The sequence below is a fragment of the Pempheris klunzingeri genome, chromosome 8 (assembly GCF_042242105.1).
Source record: "Pempheris klunzingeri isolate RE-2024b chromosome 8, fPemKlu1.hap1, whole genome shotgun sequence".
Classification (NCBI taxonomy): Eukaryota; Metazoa; Chordata; class Actinopteri; order Acropomatiformes; family Pempheridae; genus Pempheris; species Pempheris klunzingeri.
Window position 1 is genome coordinate 813747 of NC_092019.1, and position 27500 is coordinate 841246.

Genomic DNA, 27500 nt, shown 5'->3' on the forward strand with positions numbered 1-27500 from the left:
TTGTGCCAGAGGAGGAACAAATATTTTAACCCTCTAAACGCTGCTGCTTCTTCTTCTGGTGACGTCATTTCTTGGAGGACCTTCTTCTTCTTCATGTCCCTAAAATGTGTCCAACCTCAGCTAGAAGGTTCCAGAAGTCAGTGAAGCAGAATGAGTGAGAAAAGACTTCAGACATGTTGTTCATCAGAGGAGACTAAAGAGAGACAGAGAACATGTTGATCCAGAACAACAACAATAAAACACACTCTTACACAGTCGTCCCAAAGGATCCTGCTCCTGGACCCTTTAATGCTCTCTAAACTCTTTTCTCCTCCTCAGTGGTTTATGAGGAGCTCTGACAGCCTTTAATGCCCACAGAGCAGCTGTGTGTGTGTGTGTGTGTGTGTGTGTGTGTGTGAGTGTGTGTGTGTGTGTGTGAGTGTGTGTGTGTGTGTGTGTGTGTGTGTGTGTGTGTGCGTCTGACATTGTTACCATGGTGACAGTCTGACCTGACTCTGCACTAATGAGGAGCTGAATGGAAGTTGTGAATAAAATGATCCAAACCTCTGTGTGCAGATGAGTTTGTCCTGTTTGCATCAGACCAACAGAGATCTGGTGGCATGAAGCTGCTTCTGTTCTGCCCGACCACTAAACTACAGCAGCTTTAAAGGATCATCCCGTTGTTCTCCATTGGCAAAGTTTGTCTGAATTTCCAATAAAAACCATCAAAATACCGAGTTAACATCACCACCGGAGCTCCAGACGGGGGGCCACCGTGTGAGGAAGGTCACGGCCTCCTCATCACTTCGTTCACGTGGGTCACTGCCGCCGCTCTTCAGCCGATCGCATATCAGATGGGGTGGGAGCGGCGTGACACGTCACCATGGTAACTAGGAAAATGGAGGAGGAGCTTATTGTGGTCGTTTCCGTCCAGTTTTCTGACACGCCGGACAGAAACCTGTGAGCTCGGCCGACACTGAACTGTGACTGTCGTTCAGCCCACAAGCTGTTAGCATGTTGCTAACTGTGTAGCTAACCCTCTGTTAGCGTACCACCAAGTTAGCTACCTTGCTAATGTCTATTAATGCAAAGCATGAGGCCGGGCAAAGGGGCGTTGCCGGGGAGACACGAGCCTGGATACAAGAAGAGGACATGACCACGGTGGCGTTAGCTGTTTGTGGACGCCGCTTTGAAGCCTCGAAGTTGGTTTTATGGGCGTCGCCATCTTGGTTTTTTGAGCCAGAAGTCACATTCATTACCCCCCCCTTCCTGGTGTATCTTCCTCTAAATGGACCATCACTGACTACATGAACGTCCTGCTGTGCTGAAGAAGACTGTAAACTAGAGACTGAGAGCAGAAACTGTTCACTGAGCTGATAAATCAGCTCCTCATTGACTTCCATCCAATCAGACTTCTGTTTGGGTTAGGGTGTGTGTGTGTGTGGGTGTGTGTGTGTGATTTAGCCCAAACAGACTGGATGGATCATCTGCAGTCATTTAACATGAAATGACAGGTGACCTCCTCCAGATGAACGTTCCCACACCTGAGAAACAGAAGCTCAAACTTGTGCTCTAAGTGTTTGTTCTCATCTCTGTTTTCTGGAGCGAAGACGTTATTAACAGACTCTGTTTCTTCTTTTTGTCTCAGTGTTTGTTTTCTCGGCTTTAATCCGCACAAACAAACTAAATCTGTTTGCTATCACGCTCTGATCCACGCTGCAGCATGCTCGTCGGGGATAATTGGATTATTTCAAATTAAACTTGCACAGACGCTCCAGAGAGACGGAGCCTCAAACTGCAGGAACACACTCGACAGAAGGAAGAAGTCAGAGTGAAAGCTGAGGGAGGCTGCAGCTACACCCCCCGTCTGCCCGAGACAGTGTGGAGTAATGAGTAATGACCGCACACTCATGGGGGGGGGGGGGCTTACATCAGCTCAGGTTAAGACCGGTCCTGCTCTTATGGCGCTTTTCCAGGACACAGTTTTAGCTCGACTCGACTCGACTCGACTCGACTCGACTCGACTCGGGTGGTTTTCCTTTACAGCTGCGTTCCTCCTCACAGTGGGGGGGTCGTCATAACAAGGCGTCCTGAAACTCCAGTGGTTCATTTGTCTGTGACACAAACACAAACACAGCTGAGGACACCGAGCGGTTGGTTCACAGGAGTAAGAAAAAGACTCGGTCTGTTTCCAGGTTTACAAACGGAGGGTTTGATTCTTGTCAACGAGTCGTTCTCATGACTCATCCAGTGATGTCACTCCCTGGCCAATCAGGGGCCTCCAGTCTGGTGACGTCACATTTTCGGCTCGCTTGGAACCCCGGCCGAGTAGGAACTACAAAAGTACCTGGAACCAGGAACTAGAGTCGAGTAGGTGCTGGTACCATCAGAGTGAGGGGTTAGTCTGGTCTAACTGGTCTAACTGGTCTAACTGGTCTAACTGAGCTAACTGGTCTAACTGGTCTAACTAAGCTAACTGGTCTAACTGGTCTAACTGGTCTAACTGTCATCATGCTAATGTTAGCATCAGAGCTGCTGTGTGTTGTCAGAAAAGCGTCTCTGTGACTGTTTTCTATCATTATAGATTATTGATCCTCATCATTATAGGTTATTGATCCTCATCATTATAGGTTATTGATCCTCATCATTATAGGTTATTGATCCTCATCATTATAGATTATTGATCCTCATCATTATAGATTATTGATCCTCATCATTATAGGTTATTGATCCTCATCATGATGTTCTGTTCTCTATCATTATAGATTATTGATCCTCATCATTATAGGTTATTGATCCTCATCATGATGTTCTGTTCTCTATCATTATAGATTATTGATCACTGATGGAAGAGCAGGATTTTACTGTCGGAGCTCATTTTGAACTATTTTGTCTCAAACTGCAGCTGATGATTCTTTTTCATTCTGGATTCTCCTGCTGATCATTTTCTCCATCGATACACTGATTGATTGGTTTGGGGGGGGGGTCATAATCCTGGCGTTCCTCCTGGTGAGTCAGCAGAACCAGAACCAGGAGTTTGGGGGTTTGATCTCATCATGTTTTAACCTCCATAAACAGACCTGGAGACGGCACAATAAAAGCAGACTCACTCTCTCAGGAGCTGGATTCTGGTCTCCAGCAGGCTGCTGTTGATCGTCGGGGGCCCCCGGGGGCTCTGAGGGGCCTCAGGCTCTGCCGGGTCACCTGGTTACAGACAGGTAAGAGGCAGAGTATTAACCATCATCACATTATTCTACTTTATCTCTGCAGCCTTTAATACCAGCTCAGAGTGTGTGGAGGTGATCTGATGGGATTATAATGGCTGCACACACACACACACACACACACACACACACACACACACACACACACACTCACACAGTCACACACACACACACACACACACACACACACACACACTCTCTGACACACACACTCTCTGACACACACACACACACTCTCACACACACACTCACTCTCTCACACTCTCTCACACACACACACACACACACACACACACTCTCTGACACACACACTCTCTGACACACACACACACACTCTCACACACACACTCACTCTCTCACACACACACACACACACACACACACACTCACACACACTGATATTATTCTAAATGACATGTATTATGAAGTGGAACCCACCGATTCGCAGCCTGATAAGAGTTAAAGACATCTGAGTCACAGATCTGTGAGTCTCAGTCTTAACTCTGGATTTAAAGGCACTCTGACATAACGAGCTTTGCATCCTAACAAGCTTTCACTGACACTTCAACTGCTTTCAGCAATGACATCAACTGACAACTGGGCTGATTTTGATTCTTCAGCTTATTTTAGGTCGTCTCTGATTCTTCCGACGATGTTTCAGCTATAAATCTAACTACTTTCAGCACTTCCACTGTTTTTATCATTTACTGTTTCACCAGCTGACAGTTCAGTTGCTTTCATCTCTTAGTCTTTCATCTCTCTCTTGAAGGGGCTCTTCATCTGCTTTCAGTGGTTACAAATTGACTGATACCCATCAGCTGCTTTCAACTTTTACTTTTTAGACTGACAGTTCAACTGCTTTCACAGTTCCATGTAAATTCACATGTTAATTGCGATCATCTCTTTCTCTCTCTTCAAATGACGTAACAACTGCTTTCAGTTTTCAGTCTGCAACTGAAGTTATAACACATCAACTGACTGTTCCACCGCTTTCATCAATGAATCAGTGGACATTTCAGTTCCTTTCATGTCTTCATCTTTAACACTTTCACTGCTTTCAGTTCCTACACATCAACTGACAATTCAGATTGTCTCCTGCTCTTTGATCTTAACTGCTTTCATCTTTTCACATCAACTACTACAAACTTTCTTCAAAAGTCACATCAACTACTTTAGTTTCTTACTCTACAACTGAAAGAATAACACACATCAACTACCTGTTCCACTGCTTTTGTCTTTTAGCTCAATGGGCATTTCAGTTGCTTTCATGGCACTTTAACTGCTTTCAGTGCTCACACTTCAACTGACAATTCACGTTTTGTCTCCTGCTCTTTGACAAACACTTCAACTGCTTTCTTGAACTACTACTTTGAGCAGTTAAGCATCAACTACTGTTTTCATCTGTAACTCTTCAGCTGACACTTCAGCTGCTTTCGTCTCTTCCTTCTTCAATTCTATTTTCAGTGCTGCTTTCATTTATTTTGCTTCAGCTTTTTAACTGACAGTGCAACTGCTCTCAACACTTCACCTGTCAGCTCTACAGCCGGATCTCATCTGACAGTTTCACTGCTTTCATCTCTCGTTCTTTAGTTGAGAGAGATCACACTTCACTTGACACTTTAAATCTAAAATATTACATCAATCATTTTAACTCCTTTCAGTGCTCAGTCTTTAACTGACTCATCAGCTCCTTTCAACACTTTCACTTCAGCTTCTTCCAGGACTTATTTCCTTAATTAATAATCCTAAACTACCACTTCAACCTCTTTCAGTATTTCAACTTTTTGAAATGTCATCTGCAAATTTCCATTTCATCCACATTGTCTTCATTTCATCTTCAGTTAATTCGTTAATTAATGATGCGAATCGGTTGTTCAGTGTTTCTGCCGCTTCCTTTTCCTTCAGACTGAACCTGATCAGCTGATCTGAGCTGCTGATTAACGAGCGACAGTAATGGATTTAAAGGCTTTTTATCGCTGCAGTCGCTCAAACAGAGATTTCAGTCAGTTTGAGACACGAAGGAAAAGAAACTTAACGTTTTCAGTCTCATATCTGATTTGAGATTTTTCTAAAGCCGAAGCAGATCTGAGCTCATTTAAATGTTTTTTCATTCAGATGCCAAAACACATCAAATGTGTTTGATCTGTTTCGATTTCCGTTCCGTTTCCATTGAACCACAATAATCAGCTTTTCGTCCAGCAGCTTCAAACTCACCTGCACAGAGAATCAGGTGTTTATTTCTATCATCTTATGTCTTTATTTCTAATTTGCTTTGTTTCACAGCGTCATATTTTAGTAAGAAGCACTTCATGTTTATCTGCACTGCATAATCTGCATCATCAGAACCAGAGCCGGTCCTGCTCATCACAGGGAGTTCAGTCATTTCACCAAACAAACAAACTATAACAGCCGACAGAGGCAGCAGCAGACCTGCAGCTCCTCCAGTCTGGAGGCTTTGGAGGAAAGTCAGAACGCTGTCTGATGCTGCCTGCTGTTTCCCCCGTCTCTCTCCCTTATGTGTGTCTGTCTCCCCGTCTGTGGTTGTCTGTCTGGAGTCGAAGACGTTACTCCAGTCCACCTGCCTGCACTCCTGCAATCACCACACACCTGTACCGGATTCTCAATCAAGCCGCCTCCACTCCACTAACCAGTCACCTGTGTCTGCATTTCGGGATCCAGCCAGTTGTAGTTAGCCATAACACGTACGAACCTTATAAAACCCCACTTCAAATCATCCAAACTGTCCCTTTAAGCCATATAAGCAGGTGCTGGAGGGCCCCTTGGTTTTTTTGGGGGGCCCCATCGTCCCATCATTTTCTAATGACCACAAGATTAACTAAATAAAAATTGAACTTCCAAAACTACCTATGAGCCTTTTTTACCAACAAATAGAGAGGAAACAATAAGACGGTCAAAACGGATGCTGTTCCTTATGAAACAAGGATTCTGTGGTGAAAAACTATATATTTATATCTATATTATATGTAGATATAAATATATTAGTCCTGTTATCATTATTCACATATTGACTATTGTCAATCTCAATGTCACTCATTTATTCCAATTGTTTCTACTTTGCTGTTTTTTCAGCCCGTCAGGTCCTTTGGGCTTCAGATTCCTGATCATTTTATTTATTTATTTTTTCAAGATTCCCTCTGCTACTTCCAGCTCAGAGCAGCAGCAGGAGACGTCGCTGTGTTTTCTTTGACAGGAGGAGCGAACGAATAAAGTTTCATCTTCAGCTGAGCTCTTCAGGGTTTTTTTTTGTTCGGAGTTCGGTGGAGCGAGACGAACAGGTTTCACAGCAGAGGACAGATTGTGACTGAACCAAGCCAACAGGAACTGAAGACTGAGAGGAGGAGGAGGAGGAGGAGGAGGAGGAGGAGGAGGAATACCCTCAATATGTGGAGGTAAAAAAAAGAAGTCAAGGACAGAGAGAGGAGGGAGAAGATGAAGAGGAAGAGCAGAGTCAGAAAGGACTGCAGGGATAAACATCCAGCCATCATTAACATTTGTCTCTACAGAAAGAACAGACTTGTTATCGCTGCACCAAACTGCTGGGGGAGTCTGCAGCCCCCTCATGGGGTCGTCCTGTCAGAGCGGACCCCCCCTCCAGGTGTTTCTACCTCAACAACCAAACATAACTGCTGCCATAACTTTCCACAGCTTTAAAATCCAAACTTCTTCTTTGGGTTTCTGATGAACCTTCAACCTCATTTTTGGTCTAAACTCTGCGCTCAGAGTCCCGATTATAGACACCTGCACTTTGAAGAGGTTCAGTTAGTGTTAATGATATGAATCTATGATGATGACGAGTGTTACATTACATTTATTGGGTTTGTGTCCAAAGCTCCCAGTCTGAAGCCATGCTAGCAGCTCTGTGGTGCTCTGAGCTAAATGCTAACCAGGCGTAATGTTTTTTAGTTTAGCGTGCTAGCATGCTAGGATTCCAACTGAGGCTGATGGGGATGTCATCAGCTCTACAGGGAATTTGGTCATAAACCAAAGTGTCAAATCATATTTACTAATAAAGTTTTACAATAAAATGTAATAATGCTCACTTTCAAAGTTGTGTTTTAAATTCAGCTCGTTCAGTAATAATTAACAGTCTATTTTCATTCATGTGCTGAATACTATGTTTATATATGGACGTTGTTAATATACCCTGTGCATGTATGATTTATGTATGTATGATGTTCTCAGACTCACCGCTCAGATCCTCATCCAGAACTTTCTGCATGTGCTTCATCATGGCCTCCAGCTCACTGATCTGAGGACAACAAACATCACATCCTGAGAAAAACCTCCTCTTTATTAAGAATAACGCAATTATTTACTTTTGTGCTCAAAGTGCACTTTCTGTTCTGCAATGTTAAGGGTTGTTTTAACCGTCAAACATCATGACTGCCTTTGTGAGCCGAGTTCTTCAGAGTGTAAAGTTCTTGAAATGTAACATTCATATACAATTAATTTACAGCGTGATACTTAATGCCTGAAGTTCTGGAAATATGGTGGTTTGTGTTGAATACTGAAAAAGTTTGTGGTGACCTTTTTTAGTAATCAAAAAAAGAAAGAGATCTAAACCCTCATCTTTCCCAAAACCAGCTAAAGTGTAACTGTATGCAGATGATACAGTCTTGTGTGCACACGGCACTAGATCACCTAGCGGAGAATCCTGGTATTTTTAAACCTGGGCCTAATTTGTACTTATTTTGGATCTAAATTACTAATAGACACAAAAATCTTTTTTGGAATCGGTCCAGTAGATCCCCTCAGCCTGCAGCCATGAAATCTATCTCTGTAAAGATCCTTTCAATAATGTTGTCTCTACATTCCTCCTCCTCTTCTACTCTTTCGTCTCCTCGCTCCTCTTCCTCCTGCAGTCGACGTCGTGCAGATGGAGGAAGCGTCGCCTGGACGTCTTTAATCTGACGTCCACCTGTGCAGAGTGTCAGACTGAAGGACCACACGGTGAACAGGATTAAAGATGTAACTCAATAAGAGGCCGACACGTGGAGCTTTAAGGCTGGACAGAAAGTAGTGTGATTGTGTGCAGAGTTTCCAAGAGTCAGTGAATAAAGACTAGTTTAAGAGTGGAAACACATGATGAAGGACATGATGTGAGACACTGAGAACAACTTTGTTCATCTCCTAACTTCTCTTCCTGTAAAGTTCTTTAGTGGACATGGTCTGATTACATTTATCAAGCCTTCCCAGCTCCCATATGGTCTAGTGGTCAGGATTCCTGGTTTTCACCCAGGCGGCCTGGGTTCAACTCCTGGTATGGGAAGTTAATTCTCTTCTTCTGAACTAACTACAGGAATTGATCATGCTGACATATTAGTTTGTCCTCAATGCATTAGATATGAGCACAGTGAACGTCTTGGACTGTGTCCCAATAATCAAAGTGTGAAAACTTGCAGCTCAAATATACTTTCAGTAAATACTGAGCAACATTTTCTTAAGTACTTCAGTGTCTCCAAGCACAGGACATTGACTATCCAAGATTATAACTGGGTTTAAACAGGAGGATTAACTTCCCATACCGGGAGTTGAACCCGGGCCGCCTGGGTGAAAACCAGGAATCCTGACCGCTAGACCATATGGGAGCTGGGATAGTTTGGTAAATGTAATTAAACCATGTCCACTAAAGAACTTTACAGGAAGAGAAGTTAGGAGATGAACAAAGCTGTTCTCAGTGTCTCACATCATGTCCCATACCGGGTTCAACTCCCGGTATGGGAAGTTAATCCTCCTGTTTAAACCCAGTTATAATGTTGGATAGTCAATGTCTTCTGCTTGGAGACACTGAAGTATTTAAGAAAATGTTGCTCAGTATTTACTGAAAGTATATTTCAGATGCAAGTTCTTACACTTTGATTATTGGGACACAGTCCAAGACGTTCACTGTGCTCATATCTACTGCATTGAAGACAAACTAATATGTCAGCATGATCAATTCCTGTAGTTAGTTCAGAAGAAGAGAATTAACTTCCCATACCGGGAGTTGAACCCGGGCCGCCTGGGTGAAAACCAGGAATCCTGACCGCTAGACCATATGGGATCTGTTTGTCTCAAATTATTATTAAATGTCCAATAAATATTAAAACATCAAAGTCATGCAAACTCCAGTGTCCCAGGAGCTAAAATTTGGTTTGGTGTCTGCTGGCTGAGGTGATCTACTGGACCAGTTCCAACACTTTTACTACCTACCAGTCACTCAGACACCAGGATGGGGTGCAGGTTTAAAGATACTGGAGTTCTCCTTTAAACATTTTACTGAAATCTCTGCACAGCCTTATAATTCTTTCTTATGCCTTCCCTCCTTCCATGATGCTGAAGTAAATACCTTGGATTGTAGTCAGATGACCGAGATAACTGGAACAGAATCTGAAGATAAAAATAGGTTTCTTACTTGAGAATAAATCTATTTTTCTCTTGAGGACAGATCGACCGTCATGTTAGACCCTGCACTCTCACTCCAGCATAACCAGCTCCATGCACTTTCTCACTGCGCCCTGCGATTCATTACAGGGGAGAAACATCCCACTCATCACTGTTTACACGCTCCAAATGCAAACACACTGAGTGCACACTGCTTCCTGACGGCATAATAATCAGCTGTGCGTTGCCATGTTGTTATAAACGTGTCAGCTTTATTTCAGTCATTAGCTCTGCAAAACAAACAGAAAGAAGAATCCGTCTGCATTTGTTGGAAGTTAATCCAGTTTGGTTTGATTCACAGGCCAATTAAAGTCAATTCAAACATCGAGTCTGCAGTTGGAGATTCACTGCGGCTGCTGCATCAGAGTCAGTCATGTGGAGGACAGTTTGGAGGATGTGTGGGGAGCGGAGACACGAGCACAAACACACAGCCTTTCTCTTTCCTCCCGTCACGGTTTCCTCACATGCAGCTTCACACAGACATTTTCATCTCCAGACTTCCCAACGCTGCAGCGGACTCGGTCCAGCTCGGCCCAATTAGTCATCACACCCAAATCAGCTCAGCAATCGTTAGAGCTTTAGCCGACTCAGACGTGCCAACGGTCAGAGGTACCGTGCGATCGAGACAGAGTTCTCCTCACACAAAGGTCAAAGCACCACAAGTTATTTTTATGCTTTCTATTTGGATTTCTGGAGCTCCGAGGACGGGAACATCAGAGAGGGTTTCAGATCTTCTGGGTCAGCTGGTTTGCTGCATTTGGATGGAAACGTAACGATGGTGCTGTTGATGACACGACACCTAAAACATTATTAAACTTCCCTTTTCGAGACAAATTTCGGCGGTGGACGTTTGGCCTGAGCCACGAGAGGAGACCACTGCTGGACATCATCAGTCAGACTGCACCACACAGCAGAGCCACTAATCCATATCAATAATACATTCACAGCTTCAGAGTCATTGGCATCAACTGCTGTCACATATTTGGTGTTTCCCAGCAAACACAGCAGCTCTTGGTTCCTCTTTATTTGATCCAAAGCCCTTTTTTCCTGATGGTGGGGTGTTTTTACACACAGATCCCTGTACATGTTTTATGAGTTATTATATTTGCTCATAACGTAGATAGTGTAGATTTGGTCACATGAGATGATGAATGTGCCTGATATTATGTCTGGATATTAAAAATGCAGCTTTCATGTTTTGAAGAGCGGCTTTCCAGCGTGGTTTCTCTCTCTGTGCTTGATTTGATGCACTTTGTTGACTTGCCAACGATGAGTTGGATGTCCATCACTCTGGCTGTGTAAGAGCCTGGCAGCCCACCGGTGTGCATGATGTGCATATATAAGAGTGTGGTTTCCATCTTTTCAACCACATGAAGATCCAAGTAGGATGGAAATATTACCAGTAATAAAAATGTGTGCAGGTGTTTAACTTCTCTGCTTCCACACTTAGTGTTGTGGGACAGAAAGCGTCTCCTCCAGGCTGTGGAGCAGAAACACATTCAGCATCTGCAGCAGCGGAGCATCAGCTGACGTCTCCGAGTCTTCAGGGAGTTTGAGAGCGGAGTAATTTCACCCTGCTGCTGCTCTCTTCACCCGATTACCCCGAGAGACTGTCAGCCCTCTGCTGCTCCACACCGAGGCAGCGATAAATACTGTTTTTCATTATCAGTGACAATAAGCTCTTCTTCGTGGCTCTGCAGACAGTAACCACTGACTGATGGAGGCGTTTCTCTTTATCATTCGGGAACATTTATGGCTTCATCTCTGCTGATATGAAACAAAGGCTGAGTTCAAATCTCAGAACAGATGCCAGATTTACTGTAAACTCCAAACGAGTTCTTTATTTGTCCTGTGCAAAGTATTTAGAGGGAAGCCGTCGCTGGCAATACAATTCTTAAACGCTCAGATTCTCAGCCTGGATTCAGAGTAAGAATGATTTAAAGACACGATTTACTCTGTTTCATTCACTTATTTTATGAGATTTATGTTGTAAAAATTATATTCTATGTTATTTCATTATTATTTAAAAAAATTATTATACTTTTTTATGGCTGTTGATTTTATTTGGCTCATCTAGTTTTCTTCCACCGACGCTTCTTTACAGACTGATACCGACCAATCAGAGGACGCTTCTTTACACAGACTGATACCGACCAATCAGAGGACGCTTCTTTATACAGACTGATACCGACCAATCAGAGGACGCTTCTTTACACAGACTGATACCGACCAATCAGAGGACGCTTCTTTACACAGACTGATACCGACCAATCAGAGGACGCTTCTTTATACAGACTGATACCGACCAATCAGAGGACGCTTCTTTACACAGACTGATACCGACCAATCAGAGGACGCTTCTTTATACAGACTGATACCGACCAATCAGAGGACGCTTCTTTATAGACTGATACCGACCAATCAGAGGACGCTTCTTTACACAGACTGATACCGACCAATCAGAGGACGCTTCTTTATACAGACTGATACCGACCAATCAGAGGACGCTTCTTTATAGACTGATACCGACCAATCAGAGGACGCTTCTTTATACAGACTGATACCGACCAATCAGAGGACGCTTCTTTATAGACTGATACCGACCAATCAGAGGACGCTTCTTTACAGACTGATACCGACCAATCAGAGGACGCTTCTTTATACAGACTGATACCGACCAATCAGAGGACGCTTCTTTATAGACTGATACCGACCAATCAGAGGACGCTTCTTTATAGACTGATACCGACCAATCAGAGGACGCTTCTTTATAGACTGATACCGACCAATCAGAGGACGCTTCTTTATACAGACTGATACCGACCAATCAGAGGACGCTTCTTTACAGACTGATACCGACCAATCAGAGGACGCTTCTTTATACAGACTGATACCGACCAATCAGAGGACGCTTCTTTACACAGACTGATACCGACCAATCAGAGGACGCTTCTTTATAGACTGATACTGACCAATCAGAGGACGCTTCTTTATACAGACTGATACCGACCAATCAGAGGACACTTCTTTACAGACTGATACTGACCAATCAGAGGACGCTTCTTTATACAGACTGATACCGACCAATCAGAGGACGCTTCTTTACACAGACTGATACCGACCAATCAGAGGACGCTTCTTTATACAGACTGATACCGACCAATCAGAGGACGCTTCTTTATAGACTGATACCGACCAATCAGAGGACGCTTCTTTACAGACTGATACCGACCAATCAGAGGACGCTTCTTTACAGACTGATACCGACCAATCAGAGGACGCTTCTTTGTACAGACTGATACCGACCAATCAGAGGACACTTCTTTACACAGACTGATACCGACCAATCAGAGGACGCTTCTTTATAGACTGATACCGACCAATCAGAGGACGCTTCTTTATAGACTGATACCGACCAATCAGAGGACGCTTCTTTATAGACTGATACCGACCAATCAGAGGACGCTTCTTTACACAGACTGATACCGACCAATCAGAGGACGCTTCTTTATAGACTGATACCGACCAATCAGAGGACGCTTCTTTATACAGACTGATACCGACCAATCAGAGGACGCTTCTTTATAGACTGATACCGACCAATCAGAGGACGCTTCTTTATAGACTGATACCGACCAATCAGAGGACGCTTCTTTATACAGACTGATACCGACCAATCAGAGGACGCTTCTTTATAGACTGATACCGACCAATCAGAGGACGCTTCTTTATAGACTGATACCGACCAATCAGAGGACGCTTCTTTACACAGACTGATACCGACCAATCAGAGGACACAACACTTCTTTTCTCCAGTCTTAAATCCAGACTGCAGCTTGAACGTCACAGACAGTCCAAACAGTCTTGACAGTGTCGACATGTGAGGGACCGTAGAGTCATTATTGTGTGTTGTACTGTAGGGGGCGCTAATGGACGGGTTCTTAGTCTGGCTTATATCAGCCTTCAAAATGGTTGAAGCCTTTTTCTGAACTAACTGCCTCTACGAACGAGTGGTGAGACCAACAACATGTGAACAGACGTGTGGTCTGAGTGGACTTCCTGCGTCCTTCATGTGTGTGTGTTCAGACTTAAAGGACACGTGGGGTCTAGTGATGAGCTGTGGACGTCTGAGGACAGACGGTCTGTGGGAGGTGATGAAGCTGCTGCACCAACACACAGTCACACATCGGACGTGCGACGGAAACCACGCGGCCTGGAGGCAAAGCTGCATCACACATTTCACAACCGGCGTCCATCGAACGCGGGACGTCACGTTTTCTTCACTCAGCGAGCCGTCACACCTGGACGCAAGGCCTCTGTCACTTCCTGTTTCTGAGATGACAAGGTACAGACTTCATTTGGTGTGCTGCAAAGAAACTAAGCACATTTTCTCAAATACCCCTCTGGTGGCTGTGCAACACATAAGACACCCTTTAAATTTCTGTATGAGGTGTGGAAGGGGAGAAGTAGAGTATAACAATAATAATAATAATAATAATAAATCATCTTACATGAACACATGAAGTTACGTTGGTGGCTAAAACAAAGCAAGCTAGTTAGCTGAATGTAGCCAAAACTCAACTAACTCAACACAAAATGAGTCCCCCCCCCCCCCCCCCCCCCCCCCCCCCCCCAGAGGGACGTACAGTATGCTGCACTGTGTTTATCATCAAAAGCAGTTCAAACTAATTATTGGCATTAGCAGGGCCTCAGCTTCCCGTTTATTAGATTAGATAGACTTTATTGATCCCTCATAGCAGGGAATACACATGCTACAGCAGCATCAGAGGCAGGGCAGGATACACAGTGATAGAGAGGAAATAAGATAAGATAAGATAAGATAAGCAACAGAGTATGATGATGAAGTGACTCCAGCTGATATGAAACATCCCCACGAATTGATCCGGAGAAAAGGAGCATCAAATTGATCATTTAATCAGATATTTTCACGTCTTAAATGTAATAAGCTTGACGTTGTTCAAACTGAGAGAGCTTAATGAGCAGCGCTGACGTCCAGGTGCTGCTCTCTCCACAGGCTGATGTCTGCCCCCCCCCCCCCCCCCCCCCTCTGTCTCAGCTCCACTAATTATCCAGTTTCACTTCATTCTTCTCTTCTCCTCTTCTTTTTTTCCTGTCATCACTATCAGCGGTGACAAATAGATTTAATCTCGCTCAGACTCCCACTTTCTCTGAAGCCTAAAAACAGCCCCCCCCCTCTGAAGACACTGTATTGGACTCGTCCCCGGGGTGCAGAGCTGCTATTTACTGGAAAATAGGATCTGACTGCTTTTGTGCTATAGGTTGTGTGTGTGTGTGTGTGTGTGTGTGTGTGTGTGTGTGTGTGTGTGAGGGAGTGTGTGTGTGTGTGTGTGTGTGTGTGTGTGTGTGGAACCAACACAATCGTCTGTTCTGTAAAAATTAATCTTCCTAAAGTGAAACATCAGGAAGGTTTAAGTTTAAATGAGCTCGGATTAATTAAACCTGGTCTCATGGAGCAGGACTCTACCTGTGACTGAGATCAGATCAGATCAGATCAGATCAGATCAGATCAGATCCAATCCTTCTCTAAATCCCTCAGTTTTCTCTCTGCTGCTGTTTTTGCCTCTCAGGGTTTTATTTTCTAAATCTTTGCTTTGTAAAAACTGTTTGAATCATAATTAACTCAAATAAATACAGAAATGCACTGTTTGGATTATTTTCTCTGACAGCAAATGAGCTGCTAATAATGTGCATCTTAGTTAACAAGAGGTTAGAGCTCCCTGTCCTTGTGTGTGTGTGTGTGTGTGTGTGTGTGTGTGTGTGTGTGTGTGTGTGTGTGTGTGTGAGTCTCTAATTAGAGGACTTACAGGGCTCAGCTCAGTGTGTGGGAATCATATTATGTTAATTTGAGCCCAAACGTCGCATTAAAACACACAAAACCAGCAGCTGAAATCAAAGCTGCTTCACAGCCTCCACCTACTAAATCCTCACTGTGTTCCATGCTAATCCCTGCTAATGCTAACACACACACACACACACACACACACACACACACACACACACACACACACACACACACACACCATACTCTGCTGCCCTAATTAGGCAGCTATACATAATATAAATATATTAGCCTGTGAATGATAATGAGGATGAGCTGAGGATAAACACAGCAGTCTTATTGATTTTGTATAAAATCAGGATCAAGTTATAAACAGAACAGATTTCTACCAGAGTGATGATGATGATGATAAAGACTTAGGCAGATCTTTACACGTCACCGCGATGTTTTAAATGTAACGAGCTTCACTCGACTCCTGTTTGTCTGCAGGAGGAAGAGTTGGGAGGCTTTACTGTGAAAACACTCTGGCCTCTTGGGACGTGTGAGGAAAAGCTCTCTGGAGACGTCCACATGTCGGCCAAGGAGAACACCTCCACGCTCCAGGAGCTCCACGTCCTTCAGACCAGGTCAGCGCTAGCGTGTTTCTGCCTGTGCCTCCATCAGCACGGCTATCCTCTGGAACCACGACCACGCGGCGTCACTCCCTCCCCCACATCACGTGAAGTATAAACAGGAAAATGACTTCTATATTTTATATTTTACAGTTTTATGTGACTTGTTGTTTTTAGATTTCTTGGACTAAACGTTCATCAGCTGGTGACAAACAGGAAACACTTTTCCACCACAGGAACCTTTCTCATTTACCCAGATTTAGAAAAACCTCCACCAAAATTACCTGGAAAAACTTTCCCTCAACCCCAAACTTTCTCTGAAAAGTTCCTCATAGCGAAGAGGAACTTTTACCCAGAATCCTTGAGGGGTGGGGCTGTGCGCTGACTGGTCGTTCTGCAGGTGTTTAAGCCGGCGAGGCAGCAAACTGGTTGATTTCACTTCATTCGTGTTTTGATGGTTTGGAAAATGGAGCAGAAGAAGAGAAGCTAGAAGCAGACGGACGACGAGTCTGTGGAGGATAAATGTAGGACACACGCCGAAACAGATTCAGGAAAAGAAACTTCAGCAGCATTATCAGGAGCTGGAGGAGCACAGCAGTCGCCCCCCCCACACGTCATCAGCCTGATCTGAATAAATGTTCCTGAACTCTGAGGTGGAAACACAAACCTCACAGACCACCAGGAAGTCTTTTACCTGGTCAACACATCCCTGGAAATGTTGGTGGAAAAGGGCTTATGTGGAGCATTAAAATGACAAAGAAACAGACAGACAGGCAGACAGACAGACAGACAGGCAGACAGACAGGCAGACAGACAGACAGACAGGCAGACAGGCAGACAGACAGACAGACAGACAGGCAGACAGACAGACAGACAGACAGACAGACAGACAGGTGGACTCACCTGTAGCTCAGACAGGTAAAGTGTCTCTGCAGGTGTTTCTGACTCTTCGTCCTCTGAACAGGAATCAAATCCGTCCTGGTTGTAATAAACCTCTGCAGCCTGAGGGTCCTCTGGGATATCTGCACACACACACACACACACACACACACAGTTAGCTTAGCATGTTAGCTAGTGTGTGGCCAGCTGATGGTTAATGATGGCTGCTGCCTCGACTTGAAGCAAATAAAGAAACTGCTGCTCGGCTATTTAGAGACGTGCAGGATGTGGTGGGTCTGTGAGTCCAGTGTTTCAGCTCCACCTTTAAGATGGAGGAGACTTTAGTTTCACACACATTCACACTGAAGCTGCTTCAGGAGCAAGAGGGGGTTCGACATGCCGACTCATGGCCGAGGATCGAAGCCCCGACCTTCTGATCGGGTCGGTCGCTCCACCTCTGAGCCTACCTACCTCGGCTCTCCTGGACCCTGGACGGGGCTGATGCCACAGTACCAGGTCCAAGCTGCTACCTTCAACTTTTACCAACGGAAAGCAGAGAAGTTCCCGCGGAGCAGAGCCGAGCCCGATCACACTCACACAGCAGAGCAGCCACACACACAGCGGAGAAGTTAAATGTGTCAGAAGTGAGAAACTAAAACATCAGATGGGTAAAATGCCCCCCCCCCCCCCGAGCGTTGGGCCTGCTGGACTACATTTGTCAGTTTTAACAGGCTCCGTCTGGATGATTATTCCAGCTAACGAGCTCTGAGAGTTTCAAAGATGGAGGATGTTTAATTCATGTGGCTCTCTGCGGTCCGACGGAGTCTCTCCCTCCCCTGTTAGCCAATCACACGGCTGGGATCAGACAGCGGGGGCGGGGCTCTGGGAGCACACCTGATAAACAAACTCAGCAAAAAGATTTTAAAAAATGAAACTCACAGGTTTTTTACCTCAAACTAAATGTGATCAGCAGAGAAACCTCACTAAGAGCTCTGAGCTTCTGATCAGCCATGTTGGCGGTTAGACGTCGGGGAAGTGAATTACACACAAAGAGAAGAAGAAGAAGATGAATGGCCGAGTGAGGCGGCACATATGATGAGAGCCGATTGGCTGAGCTCCGTGTGACATCACCCTGAGGCTCAGGTGTTTCTGCTGAGGCTGAAAATATTTTAAACATCAGACCAACTGTGAGGAGTTTGAGTCTCTGAGGAGTTTCCTGTCTGTTTGTTCTGGGTCGGAGCTCTCAGGCCCTTTAATGAGCTTCTGGAGGATGAAAACAGTGGGAGGAGCAGAAAGCTGGAAAGAGTCAGAGGGATTGTTCAAACTAACTGGATCTCAGCGATAAACATGCGACCAATTATGAGAAACTTCTGTAGAAAATTAGCAGCAGGTGGTTTTAAAGTCCAAATTGTGCCCTTGAGGGAAAAAAAAGATTTGAGAGACAATTATTATTATTAATTATCACAAATATGTGAGGAAGGTTTTCTATCATTGGGACATTTCTGGGAAATGAGGTCATCTCAAAGTGAGAAGCAGCCTGAGGACACTCAGATAATAATTTATATTACATTAATAATAAAGGGCTGTTTCAGGGTCTGTCGTGTGTCACAAGGACAGAAGTACTGACGAGCAGGTTTGAGAAAACGAGAAATGAAAACATTTCTTGCATGACGACTTTAAATTTTAATTTCTCCCCAAACTGACTTTATTTTCATTTGAGCTTTTGTGTGGAGCAGCAGGTTTCATCATGTGTCCCAGAGCAGTTTAATACAACCAGACCTTCATAACAATGAAGCAAAGAGCTCAAGTCGGATTAAAGGAGGACTCTGGTGTCTTTAAACTTTTCTTTCTCTAAACCCCTGGTCCTCTGTGTCCTCATCCTGGTGTGTGAGTGAGTGGTAGGTAGTAAAAGTGTTGGAACTGATCCAGTAGATCACCTCAGATCACCAGCAGTTGGTTTAACCACACGTCTCCTCACAGAACATGGTGATGATGTGACTTGTGCTGCACAGTAACAAACAGACTTGCTGGTCGAGGCGGCGCTAGAAGACAAACTCCTGCTCTGATCTGAGGCAGACAGAAATAACTTTGTCTTGACTCTTGGTGCTCCAACCTCTAAACAGGCAGAACAACCAGAACAACAGGCTCCACCTGAGGCCTCAGTGTTACAGCTAGAAGGTGAATAAGGTCCCACACCAGGATTCCTCATGATGTGGTTCACACCTTGGTGTTGATGCAGCACTTGGTTATGAGGAACCATTGGACTGTAAGGTACCTTGTCGACATGACTGAATTAAACACTTCCTGCTCATTCCCAAAAAAGCAGGAAAACCTGCATGTTTTCATGTGTTGACAGAGCTCGAGACTTCCTGAGGGTGTGATAACTTGCTTTAACAAGCCAACATTTTGGTTCTGTTAGCTTTTAACCATAGATAAGCCGATCTGACACAATGATCAAAACTTCCCATACCGGGAGTTGAACCCAGGCCGCCTGGGTGAAAACCAGGAATCCTGACCGCTAGACCATATGGGATCTGGGACCAAGGAGGACAGTCACATCTTCTGACACTTCAGTTCCTGTTTGGTGTGTTTGACAACATTATGGAGAGGATCCCTGGAAGATCCCTTTGGTTTAACCACAAACAGCCATCCTATCGCTCTCTGCACACACTTATGGCGCGTTTCCACTAGTACCTCCTCGACTCGACTCGGTTTGGTTGTGTTTCCACCAGCGCTAGTACCAGGTACCAGGTACCAGGTACCTGGTACCAGGTACCAGGTACTAGCGACTCATTGACAAGAATCAAACCCTCCGTTTTTAAACCCTGGAAACAGACCGAGCGTTTTTATTATCTCTGTGAACCAAACGCTCCAGGTCCTTAGATGTGTTTGTTTGTGCCGTATACAAATTACGCCACTGGAGTTTCGGGCCGCCTTGCTATGACGACCCCCCCACTTTGAGGTGGTACGCTCCTGTAATGGAAACACAACCAAACCGAGTCAAGTCGAGTCGAGTAGAGCTGAGTAGGTACTAGTGGAAACGCGCCATTAAAATAACACTCTGAGCCTGTCAGTGGATCAAACAAGCTCTTTTAGTGGACCTACTGTGATCAGGTGCAGTTGTCCCAAAGGATCACGTTGCAGCCATTGCAGCCCGTTTGGTGTCTGCTGGCTGAGGTGATCTACTGGACCAGTTCCAACACTTTTACTACCTCCCAGTCACTCAGACACCAGGATGAGGACAGAGAGGAGCTGCTGGAGGAGACTGAATAGGCCGACCTGGTTTCTGTTGCTACGAAGTTCAAAAATATCTAAACATTAACTTCTTTGTTTTCTTGATGTGAGTCTGTGGCTTCTGTGTTGAGCCTCAGGCTGTTCCCCAGCAGACTGTAGAAAATCTGAATTACATCTGCATCCACCAAAAATTAAAAAGGTGTTTTCAGTCCAATAACACTTTAATATTTCATGCAGAGTTTTCATTAGTTTGTTTTTTAACTCCCTGCAGGAGCGCCGGCTCACGTCTCGTCTCTCTTCCGAGAGTTTCACACAAATTTAACGTCTCACTTGAACTCAGCGAACTTCAAAGGATTTGTTTCCTCATCAGGCCTTTCAGATCTCAGATCAGCGGTTCCCAAACTGGGGTCTGGGGACTCGGAGAGGCCTCCAGGGAACTCCAGGAGCCTCCGAGGTTCCACGCGATTCCCAATGACACGAGAAACGCTTTCCGTTTCACTTCACAGACATTTTGTCCCTCAGACATGAAATTTAGCCAAAGACAGTGAAAATGGCAGCCAGAGGAGGAGGAAGTCCTCCGACACTACGGTGTCCCACCCACCGACGAGCTGAAGCTCTCCCCGCCTGAGGGCAGCAAACTCTGTTGGCTCATTTCACCATCATCACTCCTTCACAATTCACAGTACAACCATTGTGTGCACGAACTCTCATGTGTGAAGCTGTTGTGGCATCATTAGGGGACACTGGGTTCGGCTGGCACGCCGCTCACTCTCATCCATATTCCCCATTGAAATGCAGCACAAACCCAAATGTAGTTGATTCCTCATCTGATGCTCTGATTCCTTCCTGCTGTTGATGCAGTAGGACGAACACATGCTGTTACTTTCCTTCTATACTGCAGTGTGATGCACACATCATTACACTAACATTGGGATATTATTTCCATATATATTGTCGTATAACATCATTCTAGACGCTAATGAATCCCAAACTTGTTTCTGCAGGTCAGAAACAGACAAAGTGTGATGAGTTCTGCCATCTGTCAAAGCTGACACTCACTCTAAGGAGATTTACGGCCTTTTTAAGAGCCGACAGTTCTCGGGGGATTCGCCTGATAAACACACGATTAAGTCGCTTGAACGCAGGAATCTCCGGAGAGCTTTTCTGCTACGGACCAGCCGTAAACGTCTTTAGTTCTGACTTTCCGGTCGGCGACAGAGAACATGGAGAGCAATGTCATGACGAAGACGGATCACACCTGCAAAACTGGCGAAAATGTATCCGAGCAAATGAAATGTGTTTGAAGAGATGTGTGAGGTGTTGGCTGAGGGTCAGGATCAGGACAGAGTTCATTCACTCACAGACAGACAGACAGACAGACAGACAGACAGACAGACAGACAGACAGACAGACAGACAGACAGCAGGTGAACATGATGGTCAAGAGTCAAGGAGACACCTCGCCGTCTACTGTTCAGGCCAGTCTCTCAGAGATAACAGCTAATAGTGATCTAATCAGACCTAATAATGATCTAATAATGACTAATCAGACCTAATAATGACTAATCAGACCTAATAATGACTAATAATGATCTAATCAGACCTAATAATGATCTAATAATGACTAATCAGACCTAATAATGATCTAATGACTAATCAGACCTAATAATGATCTAATAATGACTAATCAGACCTAATAATGATCTAATAATGACTAATCAGACCTAATAATGACTAATCAGACCTAATAATGACTAATAATGATCTAATCAGACCTAATAATGACTAATAATGATCTAATCAGACCTAATAATGATCTAATCAGACCTAATAATGACTAATCTGACCTAATAATGATTAATCAGACCTAATAATGACTAATAATGATCTAATCAGACCTAATAATGACTAATCAGACCTAGTTATTGCTGCTGCAGCTGTGTTCAGCCTCTTTCTGCAGGCTGTGTCTCAGGAGAACAGGCTGGGCGGTGGTGTTAGGGAGCCATGTTGAGAGATTCTTCACACTGTGGCGTCACACTTATTTTAAAAATACTTTAAAAAGTACATTTGCATAATATGGGACACTTAAAATGAACCACGGGAACAAAGTTAATATAAAGTCAGTTAGCATTGTTCACTCACTGTTTGGTCCATCACCTAACTGACCGTATCCACGTGTTGGGATTGGTTTATTACTGTTACCGTGACAACAAGGGCTGGGTATACGCTTCACTAGTACTCATCCATGACTTCTATCTACGTGGTCATACATGACATGTAGCCTATGTCTCTCATATTTCTGTGACAGCTGGTTCAAACTTGTTTAATGCTCAGGGTAACTAGCTTAAATAGTTAGCTAACTAGCTTAAATAGTTAGCTAACTAGCTTAAATAGTTAGCTAACTAGCTTAAATAGTTAGCTAACTAGCTTAAACAGTTAACAGTTAACTAACAGTTTGTTGAAGAGGCTGTGATCACTGTAGTAAACAAGTCGGCCCCAGTTTCCTGCTGCACCACACCTCCTGCACTACATTTCTGTGACAGCTTTGCTCACTTTACACATTAAACTGTCCAGTCGACGTTCCTCCAAATGTGTTTCTGACAAACCAAAAGTGATGTAATCTTATCTTTATGGTAGGAAGTTGATGTGCTGGGTGTCTGCAGAGGTGAGAAGCCTGAAGCAGCAGCTTCCATCTGAGCTTCACGGTCATGTTCAGAGAACGAGCTGTAAAGAGCCTGAGGACGACCTGCTCAACAGCAAACAGCAGGCGCACACAGTCAGACAGCAGCTAGTTAACATGGTGGAGGCCAAAAACAGAGCTAAAAGAGAAAGACTACTGGACGGACACAAACACGAAGGATCGTGTTGCACACTTATATCAGACTGTCTGCACCCCCCTGGAGCAGAGCAGAGCAGCGTTATGTCGGACTGGGTGGTGCAGCTCTCCGCCCCCTCAAAGGTCAGCGCTGTCTGCTGTCTGTCCACCAAAAGTAGACGTTTTGAACTAAAGCTTTGCTCCGATCACTGCCGATGTGAGCCGATGCTCTGATCTATAACCAGCAGTGTCATCTCCAGCAGCCAGAACAGGGAGACAAGCTGACCAGGGTTAAGATGCTGTGCTCCATCACTGCGTATTAGAAAATGTAGTTATTGTGCTTTTTTATTGATTTCCCAACAGGCTCCTTCCGTCCAGCTACATAAACCATCAGACCGGTGAAGCTCGTTGACGCTGTAACCTGCAGCCACTGATCAGGGATTACAGACACAGACAGGAGAACACCATATGGGCTGTATTTTTAATCTGAAGGTGATTCTACGGGCTCCATGTTTGTTTCTTGGTCTTTCAGGTGGACTTTAAGTGTTTAATGGGACATGAATGTTTTCAGATTTGAGGCCATTTTCAGTTTGAAATATGCATTAAGACATCTAATGGATGGACCACTTCCTGCTGAGTGTTATTCCTTACAAATCAACGAGTGATTTAAACCAAACCAAGCAAAAACAAAAAGACCATTTGTCCAAAGTCGGCACAAATGTTTTACCCAAACTGTGCAGAAAACATTTGGCACTAAGTTGGGTGACGTGACGGCGTGAGCGCTAAGTCAGTGTGAGGAGGACCTCCGTCTCACCGTGCAGCTCCGACTCCGACGTCTCGCCGTCATCCCGCTGCTGGATTGGCTGCGACCGTCCCAGTGAGCGGCGATCCTGGATGCCGATTGGCTGAGAGGCTCCGTCCCGTCTGCTCCCCTGTTGTTCGGAGGAAGAGAGCTGACTGAGTGTGTGAAGGGAGACAAACTCTGCTGGGTTTCACTAACAAACGTCCACTTTAAAGTGTTCAGAGCAGCTTCCAGCTGTTTGCCAATTAACCTGTAAGAGGATCAATTAAGCACGAATCCACAAAGGAAGCAGCCTGAGCCGCACTGTGAAACATCTGGGATTATTCTGCTGCGGCTACACCCTGGGATTAGTCTGCTGCGGCTACACCCTGGGATTATTCTGCTGCAGCTACACCCTGGGATTATTCTGATGCGGCTACACCCTGGGATTATTCTGATGCAGCTACACCCTGGGATTATTCTGCCGTGGCTACATCGGCTACACCCTGGGATTATTCTGCTGCGGCTACACCCTGGGATTATTCTGCCGTGGCTACATCGGCTACACCCTGGGATTATTCTGCTGCGGCTACACCCTGGGATTATTCTGCCGTGGCTACACCCTGGGATTATTCTGATGCGGCTACACCCTGGGATTATTCTGCCGTGGCTACACCCTGGGATTATTCTGATGTGGCTACACCCTGTGATTATTCTGCCGTGGCTACACCCTGTGATTATTCTGCCGTGGCTACACCCTGGGATTATTCTGATGTGGCTACACCCTGGGATTATTCTCTCCTTACATTCAGGACATCCTGGTTGTCTCTTTCAAAATGGCGGCTCCTCAGTTCCCTCCGCCGGCTGTGGATCTCCTCGTATTTCTCCTCGGCCAGTTTCCTGTTCAGACAGACACCAAGACACCTTTGAATCCCTACTGTGATCCAGCAGGCTCGGCCCAGCTTGGCCCAGCTTGGCCCAGCTCGGTCCAGCTCGGTCCAGAATCCCCTCCAAGTCCACTAAACACTTTCTATTCACATTTGCTTTGTGGGAAAACTATTATTTAAAACTAAAACTGGAACTTTATTAACACCACAAGACTCAACATAGAGAGAAACAGACAGGGGAGACCTGTGACCTACCTGTGATCTACCTGTGACCTACCTGTGATCTACCTGTGACCTACCTGTGATCTACCTGTGACCTACCTGTGACCTACCTGTGATCTACCTGTGACCTACCTGTGATCTACCTGTGATCTACCTGTGATCTACCTGTGACCTACCTGTGATCTACCTGTGACCTACCTGTGACCTACCTGTGATCTACCTGTGACCTACCTGTGACCTACCTGTGACCTACCTGTGATCTACCTGTGACCTACCTGTGACCTACCTGTGATCTACCTGTGATCTACCTGTGACCTACCTGTGACCTACCTGTGACTTACCTGTGATCTACCTGTGACCTACCTGTGATCTACCTGTGATCTACCTGTGATCTACCTGTGACCTACCTGTGATCTACCTGTGACCTACCTGTGACCTACCTGTGACCTACCTGTGATCTACCTGTGACCTACCTGTGACCTACCTGTGATCTACCTGTGACCTACCTGTGACCTACCTGTGATCTACCTGTGATCTACCTGTGACCTACCTGTGACCTACCTGTGACTTACCTGTGATCTACCTGTGACCTACCTGTGATCTACCTGTGATCTACCTGTGACCTACCTGTGATCTACCTGTGATCTACCTGTGATCTACCTGTGACCTACCTGTGATCTACCTGTGATCTACCTGTGACCTACCTGTGATCTACCTGTGATCTACCTGTGATCTACCTGTGACCTACCTGTGATCTACCTGTGATCTACCTGTGACCTGTCTTTAACTGCCTGCTGTTTGACAAACTTCTATCTTCTTGTTTTCAGTTCTACTGGATCAGGTGTTAATCAGGTGTTAATGGGATGTTTTAGATCTCAGGTGTGAAAGGTGACACCCTCTAATAATACCTGTGTTTGGACCTGATTTTATCTGAGTCACATGATTCATTCGTGTCACAGGTGGATTATTTAGAGCACCAGAAGCTGTTTGTGTTGCTCCGGTTATGAATAAAGGACTTGGCTTTTCTTTAAAACTGCTAATTAGAGTAATTTTTACACCTGAGTCCAACAGGACACCTGCTGAGTCCAACAGTCCAACAGGACACCTGCTGAGTCCAACAGGACACCTGCTGAGTCCAACAGTCCAACAGGACACCTGCTGAGTCCAACAGTCCAACAGGACACCTGAGTGGCTCCTGTTGGAGTGTGGAGGCACATCAGTCCTCAGCTCCTTTGTCTCTTCGTTCATTGTCAGTGTCTCTGCGTCCAACAGGTGTGTCGAGTGTTTGCCACCTCAGGTTCAGTCCGACCTGACGGACTGTGTGCCGGTGGTCCTCTAACTCATCTCATAATAACCTAATGAATAAATCTAATGATAATGAATATGCTCTGATGAAGCTGCTCTCAAAATAACTTTTATTCCCTTAAGCTCAAACAGGGAGAGAACATTTGCATCTTATTTCAAAGTTAATGAGTTAATTGTATTGATGCTATTATTTATTTTATTATTCAGATTCCTGTATTTTTAGATTTTAAATATTTATATCTAAAAATACTGTATATATTTTTATATATTAGTGTATCGTCCTCGCTGTATTTCATATTACTGTATTAGTTTTTATCACACACTCACTGATGATCAGCTGAAAGTCTGAGCTTCACAAATACTTATTATTATTAATTATTATCATACTTCATTGATTATTAGACTTAATATTAAACTTCACCAACTTCTTACTCCCCTGCAGGTATTTATTTAGTTATTAAAAAGAGAATATAATCACCAAATAGATGCTGATATATTATTATTATTATCATATATTAAACCACTGAGCCAAGGCCGTAACATTAACAAGTGGCTGCCTAATGAGGCGGACACTCTGCCATTTTTAGCATTTTTACATGCTTTTATCATATTCCAGCTACTTCAAAGCAACAGACTGTGATTAAAAAGGCTATCAGTGCTGAGTTTAATTATTCTGCCAGAAAAGAAAAAGCTTCCTCCTCTCTGCATGTTTTACCCAGAATCCTCTGTGCCGCTCAATTAGGGACACACGCCGAGCTACACGGTGGAGGAGTGTTTCCCAAACCTCCTAACAGTGACAGCACAAGGCGACCCAACTGCTCGGTACATTTCAAACAACATAGACACATCAATACTTTTAAAATGGACGTAATTAGACCCTCAGGCCATCACACTCCCCATTACTGCCCACTCCAGAGTAAAGACTGTCACGCTCACCCACCTCAGGTTCATAATGTGGCTGATCTTTATTCTCCAGTCACAGTTTTTACATGTTCACAGAGCACAAAGAGGTTCTTCTTTCTGTTCTTCCTCCACTTTCAATTCAACACATTTGTTTTTTATCTCCTCCTGTTTGTCTACTAGTTTATTTTTCATGTTTCATTGATGTTTCTCACTTTCTGCTGCTGGAACACTGTGAACAAAGAGATAATCTAATCTAATCTGATTCTGTGTACATGAGACAAACCGGTACGTCCACGTGTTCATACTGACGCCGTTCTGCTCGGCCGACTTCCCTCACAGGTTGGTCCCTCTCGTCAGTAACCACAGGTCCATTATAACCCCCGAACACCAACAGTT

At 44.6% G+C, this 27500-nt stretch overlaps 1 protein-coding gene and 4 non-coding genes across 5 annotated transcripts in view; 1 reads left to right on the plus strand and 4 right to left on the minus strand.

Moving 5' to 3' along the window:
* The window catches only part of nek11 (NIMA-related kinase 11), a 55247-nt gene that overhangs the window by 5429 nt on the left and 22318 nt on the right, over positions 1-27500 (minus strand). The window contains exons 11-16 of the mRNA XM_070835899.1: positions 24594-24687; positions 23821-23938; positions 16983-17101; positions 7413-7473; positions 5859-5864; positions 3090-3183 (exon numbers count right to left, since the gene is read on the minus strand). Of these exons, the coding sequence (XP_070692000.1) occupies positions 3090-3183; positions 5859-5864; positions 7413-7473; positions 16983-17101; positions 23821-23938; positions 24594-24687 (492 nt within the window). The remainder of the gene's footprint in view (positions 1-3089; positions 3184-5858; positions 5865-7412; positions 7474-16982; positions 17102-23820; positions 23939-24593; positions 24688-27500) is intronic.
* Positions 8422-8493, plus strand: trnae-uuc (transfer RNA glutamic acid (anticodon UUC)). The gene has a single exon. It is a non-coding gene; the product is annotated as a tRNA-Glu (tRNA).
* Positions 8741-8812, minus strand: trnae-uuc (transfer RNA glutamic acid (anticodon UUC)). The gene has a single exon. It is a non-coding gene; the product is annotated as a tRNA-Glu (tRNA).
* On the minus strand, positions 9196-9267 carry trnae-uuc (transfer RNA glutamic acid (anticodon UUC)). The gene has a single exon. It is a non-coding gene; the product is annotated as a tRNA-Glu (tRNA).
* Positions 19420-19491, minus strand: trnae-uuc (transfer RNA glutamic acid (anticodon UUC)). Its single transcript has one exon. It is a non-coding gene; the product is annotated as a tRNA-Glu (tRNA).